Source organism: Mustela lutreola, chromosome 7 (genome assembly GCF_030435805.1).
Source record: "Mustela lutreola isolate mMusLut2 chromosome 7, mMusLut2.pri, whole genome shotgun sequence".
Lineage (NCBI taxonomy): Eukaryota > Metazoa > Chordata > Mammalia > Carnivora > Mustelidae > Mustela > Mustela lutreola.
In genome coordinates, this window is record NC_081296.1 from 68,308,772 (window position 1) to 68,321,454 (window position 12,683).

A 12,683-nucleotide genomic window follows, 5' to 3' on the forward strand; every position below is an offset into this window, starting at 1 on the left:
TGAGAACATTACAGAATTAAGAACCACGTTTTGCATCATAAGCATCCCTAGCTTCTGATTTCATCTCCGATATCTAATTAATCTTTGAGGGCTTTACATTCAGTGAATTGGAAAACATGGCCCTCCTCCCACTCGATAAAGGTAGGATGACACTGCATTTTAGAGTTCATAATTGCTTAATCCAGACACAAAGAATGACCAAACCCAGAGGAATCTAAAGAAAATGATGACCTCATCATCTCCACCCATCCCCTCCATGCCCAACCTGCTCCTCCTCGCCATCAATTCAGGTGGCCAGGCCAGACCTCAAGTGCCATCCTTGGCTCTTACGTGACGTCACTTTACTCTGTTGACCTCTCCAGCCCACCCACACCTCACTTGCGCCACCACTGCCTTGATGCAGGCCACCGTCGCCTCTGTGGCCGCTTCCCAACTGGGCGTCCTGGCTCCTGTCTTGCCCTATTCTCATATTTTCTCTCAGAATAAACCAGAAGGATCTTTTTAGAGCTGACTGTGTTATTCCCAGTTTAAAATCTTTCAGTGGCTCCCATCTGCCCTCAGGAGGGAGTCCCCATCACTCAACATGAATACCTCTCCCACTTCCCCAGCCTCAGCCCTCCTCCTTCTATCCTCCCTACCACCCAGCCCCTGCTCTGCCACCAAACACACACGTAGGCGCACGCACATACAGTGCTTGTACTCACCCCCTAGACTCCAGACAAACTCAGTCATTTGTGGGTCTCAGGAGTGCCATGCTGTCTTGCCATTCCTTCTGTCTAGAACACTGTTCTCTTCCATTTTCGCCTCACCCTTCCCTTGGCTAGCTCCTTCAGGTTAGGAACCACCGCTGGGAGGCTTCTCTGAGTCCCCACATCTTGGCCAGGTGCCCCTCCCTGCTCCTAGCCTAGAGTCTCTGCTCTTCTCTTGGCAGGGCACTAGCTACACTCCACCACAGTGCGTGTCAGAGCACCTGTCTCCACTGCACTCTGGATGCCGGGAGGGCCTGGAGACCATGTGTCAGCACTTACTAAACATTTGTTGGATAAATGAACTGAATAGAAAAGCCCAACTTCCTGCTTGAGGGCACTGCATCAAATTCTGGGCTGTCACCACAGATACAGCTAAGCAACTTGGATCTCTGACTCGTCTGCCTATAGGGAGACTCCTCAGGGATCTCCTGGGACCCCTCTGTTGGCTTTTTCTGGACACCTGCCAGAATGTCTCAGCCTGAGACATTCTTCTCAGGTCTTCCTCCTGTATAGAGGAAGGAGCCTGCAGGCAGTGACCCCGCCAACTCTATACCCATTTACTTAGCATGATTTCATCAACCCTGTAGAGGCCCCTTTGCCTCTAAAATCCCTTTCCTATTTTCAGTCCATGCCTAAAATTCTCCCATTAAGCCCATTGAATAAAATCTCATTATTTTTGGCCTAAGGCTTAAATCGCTAGGTAAGATACAAATACTCCTGGAAGAGACAGGTTCGCTCAGACACCCACACTTCCAGCATTGATTGGTTTTTCAGTTCTTTCTAAGAGAACTGGTGCCACTGCTCTCCACAAGGTTGGGAAGGAGAGAGCAGCCAAAGGAGGGGGAAATCCTGGGAGGAGAGAGGTGACTTGATACAGCAAGGCTGGTAGGGGCCTGGAGGATATTCTCACTGGAAGGAGAGTGACCAGCATGCTGGCAATGAAGAATGGTTAAGCAATGCTGACCCAGTTCTGAGGATTTCAGAGACTGCAGGGGATTTCCTAGGCATTGATGGTTCTAATCCTTGTTCCTCTTAAGTGATAGAGGGCTTGGTCATTTGAATGACATGCCTCCTTTCCCGGAATGTGGGTGGCAAAGAATGACTCAATGAGATCTACAGATGCTGAGAACACTATCTTCCTAATACCTCTGGAGACACCTGCCTTGCCTCCCTTAGGGTACTGGTTTGAGTTTTAACCTGAATTTCCCAAGAGGAATAAAAGCTCTTGGCCACTGGGAGGTTTCCAGGTCTACTCCATCCAGTCCTAGCCCGGGAATGGGTGGATTCCTGAGTCTCGTCCCTTTCAGGCTACTTGAAATCTTGGGAAACTCAGACACACACTAGAGGATTGAACCAGAGTGGAGCACATTTTTGATCCAAGCTAGAAGAGAACAGTTTGGGGCAAGAGTAATCTAGGAACCAGAAGACATCAGGATAGTTGCCAACCACATCAGGCAAGGTGGCAACAGAGTCCAGCCTGCGTCCTCTGTGGGGTCTACACATAACATGCCCCAGGCTGACACCCCTAGACACCATGTATGCCTCCCGCCCTGTTCCTCAGGGGAAATGAGAACAACATAAACAACAAGGGGAACCTGGAAACCTCCCAAAGTCAGCCTGTGTGCCAGAGGGGCTTGTGGGGAAAGGGAAGAAGAGGGCGGTGGGTCAGACTTCAGCCCATCTGTTGGCTGCCTGTTGCCCCATCCTCTCACCTCTGGGATATGCAGGGGACGGGTGTGGCAGGAGAAGACAGAAGAAAGAAGCTTGGACCAAGGGAAGGTCTACACTCACAGGTGCAGGCATGTCACGAGAGTGTGCAGCCCGGATGACCCGCAGGGTTGGGACAGACACACCTCAGGAGTGGAGACAGGTGAGGGCAGCTGTGGGCGTGTGCAAGTTGCAGGTATCCTGGGGGCGCAGGGAGTGGGTGACCGTTGCCCAGGGGTGAGTGAAGTATCCGAATGACCCACCATGGCATGGGCAAGGAAGGCAGAAGAGGTAGACAGGCCCTGCCCAGGGAACACTTCTCCTCAGATCACTCACCGGTGGCCTGGGATGCCCCGAGAAACTCGAGAAGTCCCTGGCAAAGCCAGGCCCAAACTGGACACTGGCCAGCATGGGCTCTGGACACTTGTCCTCCAGGGGGCCCAGCTGGAGTCCTTCCCCACCCCTTGGCTTTCCCTCAGCCCCAGGGCACTCCCTCCTCTGCCCTACACACTCATGCCTGCACCGTGGCAACAGCATCTCACCAAGTTCATCAGCCTCTCCCCACCTGTGCTCCAGCACAGTCTGCCACTCGCCTCAGGAAATCACACAATCCCTTCCTCAGGAACCCGTCAGGAACCCAGCTGCCCTGTCCCTTGGATCCCTGTTCCTCCTCTGCCTGGCCCCAGCCTCTGTTTCCTGCTTGTCCTGTCGTCCCCCCACCACGCCCCCCAAGGACCAGACCTGGGATCAAACATTACTTCCACCTCTAGGCAATTATCAGCCCTCACCCACCCAGTGGGCATCAGCACTACCCTCAGGTCGTTCAGAGGAGCAAGCTGCCCCCCACAGGTGCTCCCAGATGCCCAGCGGCTTCTCTCCCTCCCTCAAGATGGCCTCTTCTCCACATCAGGCTCCCAGGACCTGCGGATGCTCACACTATGCCCCTCTCAAGATCCCAGGCCCTCAGAGTGGCCTTCCTTAGCTACTCCTGGTTTTCGGTGTCCTTCTCCAGTTTACTTTTTTTTTTTTTAATTTCATTTATTATCTATTTATTTATTTATTTGAGAGAGAGAGAGAAAGCATGAGTAGGAGGTGGAACAGAGAGGGAGGCAAAGGGAGGGAAAGAATCTCCAGCAGACTCCCTGTTGAGCACATAGCTGGACCTTGACCCTGACACCCTGACCCTGAGACTCTGACCCTGATGAGGCTTGGCTCTCACAACCAGGGGAGCATGACCTGAGCCCAAAGCAGGAGTCAGAGGCTTAACCGTTTCACTGACTGAGCCACACAGGCGCCCCCAGTTCTAAATTCTATAGTGACAAGGTTAGAATGCCATCTCCTGTTACTGGTCTATAATCGCTTCGGGTATCAATGTCTCCCTTGTTAAAATGTACACTTGGGGGGCGCCTGGGTGGCTCAGTTGGTTAAGCCACTGCCTTTGGCTCAGGTCGTGATCCCAGAGTCCAGGGATTGAGTCCTGCGTTGGGCTCCCAGCTCTGCGGGGAGTCTGCTTCTCCCTCTGACCTTCTCCCTTCTCGTGTGCTCTCTTTTTCTCAAATAAATAAATAAATAAATAAAAATAAAATCTAAAAAAAAATGTACTCTTGATATCATAGCTCTCTGCCTTCTCTGCACCACCACCCCCTTACCACCCCAGGACCTCTCTAGCCTAAATCTCAGGGCAAGTGCAGTACGAATATCATGAGCTCTGGGGAGCCCTGGTGGCCCTTGGGCCATTCCTGTGTGGTCACCAGTGATGGGGGACACGCCCTCAGCCATGGGGCCTTGACACAGAGCTTTCTCCTCCTTGAGGTCCAAGCTTCTCTCTGGATGGGGCAACTTGAGGGTGGCATAGGAAGGGGATCTGGGTTCTTCTGATTTCTCGAATTCCCAAAGATAAGCATCAGAAGAGCATCCTGACCACCCAGATGCCTTCATTTCTCACTGAAGCCAGAGACTTCCCAGGACCTCCATAACCTGGGAATGCAGTGGGGTTTGGGACAAGGGCAAAGTGACGTCTGCGAGAAAACACTGCACAACCAGCCCTGGTGAATCAAACTGTCTATTCCATGGGGCTATGCTGCTGAGCTGGTGCTGTGCAGCTTCTGCCATGAACTCCAGAACCCAGTGTAGGAGCCATACACCAAGAAGGGGCCCCAGGACTAGGCTGACAGATGGGCCTCTCCCTCTCCTTCACCTCTACTGGCCCACCAACTCATTCAGAAGCAAGGAGTACCCAGTGTAGGAGAAGCTGCTGCCCCTGGAAGTGGGTGCTAGGGGAGTGGGGAGGAGAGAGTAAGGTGAACGGGGCTCTCAGACCCAGGCAGACAGTAGGGGCTGATCGTGCCAAGGCTATAGGTGCGAGGAGGGACCTGGAAAAATGATATAAACCCCGAAGTCTGAAATACAACCTGAGTATAGCAGACACACCCACACACACCCACACACACACACACCCACACTCCCACACCCCCACACCTTGCACATCTCCGATGTGTCTCCAGCCAGGTCCCACAAGCAGAGGAGGCAAAGACAGGGCAGGATACTCACCCCTATCAGCCTGTCGGACATTTTTCATCCGGATGACCTTCACGGTTAGCATGTGGCATGGAGACAGCCCGCCCTGTGGATGGAGAGGATAGCGTACTCAGTCTTCAGGTGACAACGCTGACAGAGAGAGCAGCTCAAGCTGGTCACAGGCTCCCACTGCTCAGACTCAAGAAGCCTCTCCTGCCAATGTGCATTTCTGGGCTCCGGAGGATATCACTGGCCCCCAAGGCCACTGAGGTGAGAGGCTTTCTCCTGCCCCCACTATGAGCCAGCACATCTTGCAAGGAGACCGCTTCAGGCCTGTTCTGTTCATGCCTTTCCTGGTTGAATCACAGGATTTGAAGACCCTTCCCTGAGAGTTTTACCCAGGCTTAGAGGAGTCTGTTTACCATTCACTCCTAGCCTGCGCCCATGGCAGATGCCCTGGGACCCTTCCCACTGACCAAATGACCATATTTACAGAGGCCTTTGAACTAGAACTTTTTACACTCCACACAGTTCACGCTATGCTGTCAAAATCTCATTATGCCTTTTTAAGAGGATGCAATTCTCTATTTAAAATATTATTGGGGTTTTGGGAAAAACATGAAAGTATGAAGAAAAAGAAAAGTCTCCAGCATCCCACCACTCAGACGATCACTATAATCACTTTCTTGTTTTTTGGGTTTTTTTGAAGGTTATAATTAGAGGCACCTGGGTGACTCAGTTGTTAAGCGTCTGCCTTTGGCTTGGGTCATGATCTCAGGGTCTTGGGATTGAGCCCCGCATCAGGCTCCCTGCTCAGCAGGGAGTCTGCTTTTCCCTCTCCCTCTATCCCTCCCCTCTGCTTGTGCATGCAATCTCTCTTTCTCTCTCTTGCTCTCTTTCTCTCAAATAAATAAATAAAATCTTTTAAAAAGTAAATAAATGTTATAATTATTTTGATTTTCAACTCAGACTGTACACAGATCATTTATGTGCTTTGGGTATCGTCAAAGGTAATAATACTATAAGACCTAGCTAGCACCTACTGAACACTTACTATTTGCCAGACACTTTTCTTACATATTTAAATCTTCATAAGACCTTTATTTTTATTTATTTTTTTTTTAAAGATTTTATTTATTTATCAGAGGGAGAGAGAGTGAGCACAGGCAGACAGAGTGGCAGGCAGAGGCAGAGGGAGAAGCAGGCTCCCTGCTGAGCAAGGAGCCCGATGTGGGACTCGATCCCAGGACGCTGGGATCATGACCTGAGCCGAAGGCAGCCGCCCAACCAACTGAGCCACCCAGGCGTCCCTTCATAAGACCTTTATGACAGAGGTTTTGCTATCTTTTTAAATTGAAATATCGTTGACATGACATTGTATTCATTTTAAGTGTACAATGTAATGATTTGATATACACAGATACTGCAGTAAGATTACCACAAGGAGTTAACACCCATCACCATACAGGGTGACAATGAGCTTTTTTTCTTGTCATGAGAACTGTCACCCTTTTGATGTCTGTCTTTCCAGCCTCTTCCAGAGCTCCATTCTAAGCAGCAACAACAGAACGATACACAGAGGTGGGGCTGCTCCATAGACCCTGAGATAGAATTAGAGCCTCTTCCTCCTCAATCCCCATCAGCTGCCTCAGAATCAGAGCAGAAGCTAAACTGATAGTTATAAATAGTCTTTATAGTTTATAGTTATAAATAGGTCTGAATCCCTTCGTGTGAGGCTGGCTCTGAAATAGCCAACCTCACGAAGGTGTGGGTGTGAGGCTGTCTTCAGAGTCCGTAACACGATCTCACAGGATTCTCTTTGGAGCTGTGTGACTCAGCCAAAGGCCACGCACACCGCTTCTCCCCCCTTCCCCACCACCCTCCCCCAGGGCTGGAAATAGGGCTGGGTCTTTGGCCAGGCCCATTCTAAGCAGGGTGGGCTCCTCATTTCTCACTCCCCCTTCCCGAGGAGTGGGTGTCCTTGTCTGATCTGGTGAGGAAGCGAGAGTCAGGTTTCACCTGTGAGAGCATCTGTGGCAAAGCCTGTTCCCACTGGCCTACTTTCTCAGAGGGCAACAAGAGTTCAAATGGACCGCCGAAGGCCTCAGCCCGGGCCAGAGTCAGTCCTCAGGGACATTTCATAGCATTGAAGGGCTTCTCCTGCCTCCCGGAGGGGCTGGACTGCACCCCCCTGCCGCCCCATGTGTCTTCTTTGGAAGGGCGTGAGAACTCACGGCTTCCGCTAGGACCTCACTCCAGGTCCCCTCTGCCTTCCAGGAAAAGTCCAGGGAGGCTGCCCACCTCTTCCCACTCTACCTCAGCAGCGCCAACCGCCTCAGCGGCAACCTGTCAAGCGTCCGCCATGTGCTAAGCGTGGTGTGTGTAATCTCTACATTCCATCTTGCTCAGTCCTCACAACACCCCCACGGAGCAGTTCTTATTAACCTCACTTTACAGATGGCGAATCTGAGTCTGAGTCCTTGGATGTTGGGCCCTCAGCTAGAATCGGAGGAGCCCTAGTTTGAATTCAATTTTTATTCTTCAGCCTGAGCGTGTAACCACAGCCATGGTATCCCCTTACTTGGAACCGAGCATTAACATTAAACACAAAGACTGGTGCCTCTTGCCCTCCACCCCCTCCTCCTTCATCTTTTCCTCTTAGAAACTATTTCCCTGACAGATTCTTCTTTTCACTGGGAATTCCCCCAAGACTCTAAAATAACCCCCAAACTCTAATAGTTCTTCTACTTGGAACGCTTTCACGAGCTATATTTCTGCCACTATATTCCACCATCTCGCTCTTTTTTAAAGAGCCAGCACACACAAGAGCCTAAGGGTTCTTGAAGGAGAAGGCTCCTCTGTGGTCTACCTGGAGTCTCAAATCACAACTTCTAGCTCAGGAATCTGCAGGAGAGACCCAGTTCCAAAGCACTTCTCAAAGGACTCTGACATCTTTCCAGCAAGGAGACAGAACCTGGCAGGGGTGTCGAGAGAGAGAGCCCAGAGCGGTCATGCTGGGAGGAAGGAGGTGGGAACATGGGACTCAAGTCTGGGGCCCAGATGAGTGAGACACCCAGGTCTTTAAAAAATGACCGTCTTGGATAAAAAATGAATGTACCTGTTTTACTCTTGCTATAACCAGCTCAACGGAAGGAGTGCTGGAGAGAAGCAAAACTTCATGGCCCCAGAGGTAACTGATACATGGTAGAAAGATCCAGTGGAACAAAGTACCAATGTCTGTGGCTGTGCAGATGGGAACCAGAAACCAGGGACATTACAGATCCCAAGTTTACGGGGTGGCTTACAGTGTGGTAAGGGTAAACACTTTAAGGACTTGAACAAACCTGACCCTAGGACGGGATACCTTGGCTGGTTATCAGGGTGAAAATAAAATTACTGAACAGCAGCCATGGCTGGGCACCATGCCAGCTGGGCTGCCGCCTGGAGCTGGGATGGACATTGATGGGGGCCTTGCAGGGTCCTGGGTAAGGATCAGGGAGCACCCAGGGGAGCTGGAGCTCAAGGCAGGAACTGTGGGGCAAACAGTAAAGAAATGTATTCAGCGCATTAATAACCAGTAACTACAGCTGTGCAGGGACGGTGGGCCTGTGTGAGCGGTTTCGTGGAAGCCATGTGGGAGAAAGGGCTCTACTGTTCAGGCGGCTCTGGCTCCGCCCCCCCCCCCCACCTTGATTCCTGGGGTGGAGCTTGCAGGACCCTACTTCCCCTTGAGACCTACTCAGAAGAGGGGGATCTTGCCTTCTCTTGTGGACAAGATGTGACTCTTTGACTCTCAGGACTGGCTATTAGGCAATTCAACAGATGCCCCTCCACCCCACCCCACCCCGCCCACCCCCAGCTTCGTAGATAGGACCTTGGTGTGGGTCATGGAGCACAACTCTCTGTCCTCCTCCAGTGCGCCCGGCCCTGAGCCCATCCCAGGGGGCACCGCATTTGTTCTCATGTAGCACCCCAGCCACGCTCCAAGGAAGGTGCTCTTATCCCTACTTTGTGGAGAAGCATGGGTCTACAGATACTGCTTCTCACGCCCGTACCCAGCGCCGAAGCCGCAGGGCCAGGACTTGGGGCGCAGATCTTCCTGACCGCAGGGTAGCCTGCGTTCCATCCGCCTGGGGGCTGGCTCTCACAGAGAATTAACCAAACCCGCTAAAAACTTGCTCCTGGTCATGCCCTGGACTGCTTAATAGCAGAGGCAGGAGTAAGCCCTCAGCGGCCAATTCAGGGCTCTCCCTGCACCCCAGGTTTGGCTGTCACCACAAATCTGTCAGAAGAATTATCACCAACGGGCTCCCACATTGGGAGTGGGGAGAGGGGAAGGGGGTCTGACACGTGGGGTTTCAGAAGTGGTGGGTGTGATACCCATCCGCCGGGGCCAGGCGAACCCTAACCAAACCAGCCCACAAGGTCTGGGTGCAGGAGAGGGCAGACGGCTCCGAGGGCGCCTGTGGGAACTCCCTCACCAAGGCTTCTGGGGCAGGCCTGGCCGGTGAGGCCACCTCCTCCTCCCCCCAGGGAGCTGGGTGTATCCATCCCACCGGTTCCTTGCAACACCTGTGTCGGAGCTCCCAGCAGCCCGGCAGTGGCTTCCAGGATGTGTGGGCTCTCCCTAAAAGGACACCATTGGGATGAGGACTTCATAGGACCTCAGGACATGACCCAGCTAGTGTGAGCACCATCCCAGACCAGGAGAAGCTACCATGGCTGTTCTCCTTTTTTATCACACAGGGGAGGTGAGGAGTCAGGGCAAGAAGTCCAGCTCTGAGTCATGGAGCCTTGGGGACCTGAGAGGGACAGGCACACTTCTCAGCTGCTCTACACCCTCCTTCAAGGTGCTCTGTCCCTTCTGTGGAAGCTCTCCCCTCACCCAGCCCAGGTTCGGAGGCTCCACCAGACTAGGGAGACAGGCACAAGTGCTGACCAGAGGCTCTCCAGCCCCCTGAGAGCTGTGGGGAAATGTGGGGACACCCCAGGAGGTAACACCTATCCTGGCCAGGACAGCAGAGCACCGGGCACCATGAAACTTGGAGCTCCCCTCCTTGGGCTATTGGGAGTCTGAGCAGAGTCTCCACCTTCTACCCCCAAAGGGCAAGATATTTTGGGGGTCTCACTCATCTCATTGATTCAGTGTGGGCTAGGGGAGGGGCCTATAGAGGAGAACAAGGAAGAAGATGCTGCTGCCAGGCCTGACCATGTCGTGCCAATGGCAAACTGGAAGCTTGCGGTAAATGGGAAAGCAGAGGCAGAGCTGGTCTGGAGCGCTGGCAACCTGACCCTTGAACCCAAGGTCTCCCTAGGAGGCTAAGGGGAGTCTGACGGACCCAGGAGTCTTGACCACAGATCCAGCTGGGCTTCTCAGCCCATGTGAAAGGTTGGCAATGCCACTGATCCTTCTGAGACACCACACCACACACTCACACAGCAAGGCAGTTTCGAATGTCCACAAGGTCAATGCTGGCTCACCGCTAGGACAGGCTAGCATGGATCCACCCCTGGCAGTACTGAGCACCATCTACCTGGGTGCTGGCCTGGCCCCAGAAGGCCCTGAGCCACACCACTATACCTGGTCAAATCTGTGGGTCCCTTAGCTGGGCCATCCACCCAGGAGCCCCATCCGGGCCAGACCACATCCCCAGGTGCCAGGTCAGGGCGGCCCAAGCCCAGATGCTCCGTGTCTCTGGACTCTACAATACGTCTGCAATACTCACGGCCCTCCCGGTGCCTGCCTCCTGCGTTCAGCTTCCAGCCCCACCTACCCAGTGCGGCTCCCTCACCTCTGAGGCCCGGGGGGCTGAAGGCTTGCCATCTTCCGCTTGGCATAGGTCTGGTAGGTAGTGCGAGAGCCAGGCGGGCATCTGTCTGTGCAGCATCGTGGCGGCTCTCCAGCTGGGTGGCAAGATTGGGAATTTATATTCTGACTCAGAGCTCCACCCTCTGGATACCTCTCTGCTGGGATTGCATGGGGAGGGGTTATGGTGGGTAGGCGGATGGGGGGGTGAGGGGGCCTCGACCTCTTGGTATCAAGGGGCCCTGAGGCCTTCAGATCTTGCTTGGAAAGGCAGGAAGCAGCAGGGGGCTCCAACCCTTGAGGTCAGCAGGCTGCTGCCCCCAGAAACTCAGAACCACCTGGTGGTCCAAGGGAACGGGTGGCAAGAAGGGCATGCTGGACCCTCACCACCTTAGGATTATCCCAGCCATGATTTGGGATAAATCATCTCTCTTCAGCTTATCAAGGTCATGCCCTTCTGGGCGTCTAGGGAGAGGTATGGGGAATAGTACCGTCCCTCCTAACTCCACGTAGTCCCACACCTTGGTCCCAGGAGCTGCGGGCAGGGACCACGTGGGAGGCAGGGATGATGGTCAGGGTTCCCAAAGTTAGAGGGAGAAGAAAAAAATAATTGCCCGAATCCTTGGTGAGGAAAGGGTCAAGTGCAAGTGTCTCCAGCTCTCCCTCCTGGGAGGCCAGGTGGAGAGAGGGTGTGCCCAGCCTCTGCCTATCTCAGGACAGCTTAGAGGATGCTCCCGCTCCACCCATCTGATCCCTATCTCTGGCCTGATCACTGCTTCTTCACTCAGGGGCCTGGTAAGGTGACTTCGCAGGCTTGGCTGCCCGGCTAGGTACATTGGGAGTTTCCTGCCTGAGCCATCGCCCGAGGCCCTACAACCGGCTTTTCTGGCCCACATATTAAAGCGATTTTGTGAAATTGAGGGTGAGATCTGAACACAGGGCTGACTAGGCCCAAATGCAGGGATGGAACCTGGTTGGTTGTATCCGTGCGACGCCTTTCTGTGCCCAGCAGAGGTGCCCCCTTCTACCCCACCCGCTCCCCTCTGCTCTTCAGGACCTCCAGAAGGCAGATGGGGCCTCAGCGTGGACCCCTCTCAGCTTGCATCCTTCCCCTTCCCTGCCATCTACCCCTCAGCCAAGGACACAGACTCAGCACCCACACTCCTCAGTGGAATCCACCAAATTCAATTTAGTTCACACACTTAGTGAGCACCAACTGTATACATGCTACTAAGAGAGGAAAGTCCAGGCTTGAAGTTGCTGATAGTCCGGGGGTAGGGTGGGGGGTGGGAGGGAGGCGGCAAATGCATCCAACTGCTCAGAGGCTCAGAGGTCCAAGTCTCCCAAGGTAACAGGGGGCATCTTAGAAGGAGGAATACGAATTCACGTTTATAAACCTGTGGTTCACATAGCTAATAACTGGCTAGGGAGCCCAGTAAATAGAAGGTGGATGTTGGCTGGAAGTAAAAGAGCAGATCTGGGAAGGCTTCACGCAGGAGGTGGCACCTGATTTGGATCTTAGAGGATGGCTAGGATTTCAAAAGCTAATGTTAGGTGGGAAAAGTATGCTAGGAGGAAGGGAACAGCATGTGCAAAAATAGGGAGGCCAGAAAGCAGGGTCCGCTCAGCTATGCAAGTAGTCTGGAGTAAGGTGTGGAAGGAGATGTGGGGGGTGGACTGTGAGACACAGGGAATGTGGAAGCTGGGCAGAGAGGAGGGAAGCTTTGTGAAAGAACAAATCCAGAAAGATATATTAGGGCCCAATAGTTGTGACCCTCAAAGGTCAAGCTTTAAATTTGAACTTACTCCCAAGGCAATGAAGAGCCATCGGTGGTTTTTGAGCAGGAGAGTGACATGATCAGAGCTGAACTTTAAGAAGGCAATGCTAACTGATGTTGTGGGCA

The 12,683-nt window shown here is 53.0% G+C and overlaps 1 protein-coding gene across 2 annotated transcripts in view; it reads right to left on the reverse strand.

The window, feature by feature from the left end:
* PLA2G4E (phospholipase A2 group IVE) overlaps positions 1 to 12,683 on the reverse strand; it is a 62,619-nt gene that overhangs the window by 25,141 nt on the left and 24,795 nt on the right. Inside the window, exons 1-2 of one of the 2 annotated variants that reach the window (XM_059181254.1) lie at positions 10,766 to 10,861; positions 5,007 to 5,079 (exon numbers count right to left, since the gene is read on the reverse strand). In XM_059181254.1, the coding sequence (XP_059037237.1) occupies positions 5,007 to 5,079; positions 10,766 to 10,861 (169 nt within the window). Of the gene's footprint in view, positions 1 to 5,006; positions 5,080 to 10,765; positions 10,862 to 12,683 lie in introns of those variants that run through there. The other variant, XM_059181255.1, reaches the window with a different exon arrangement.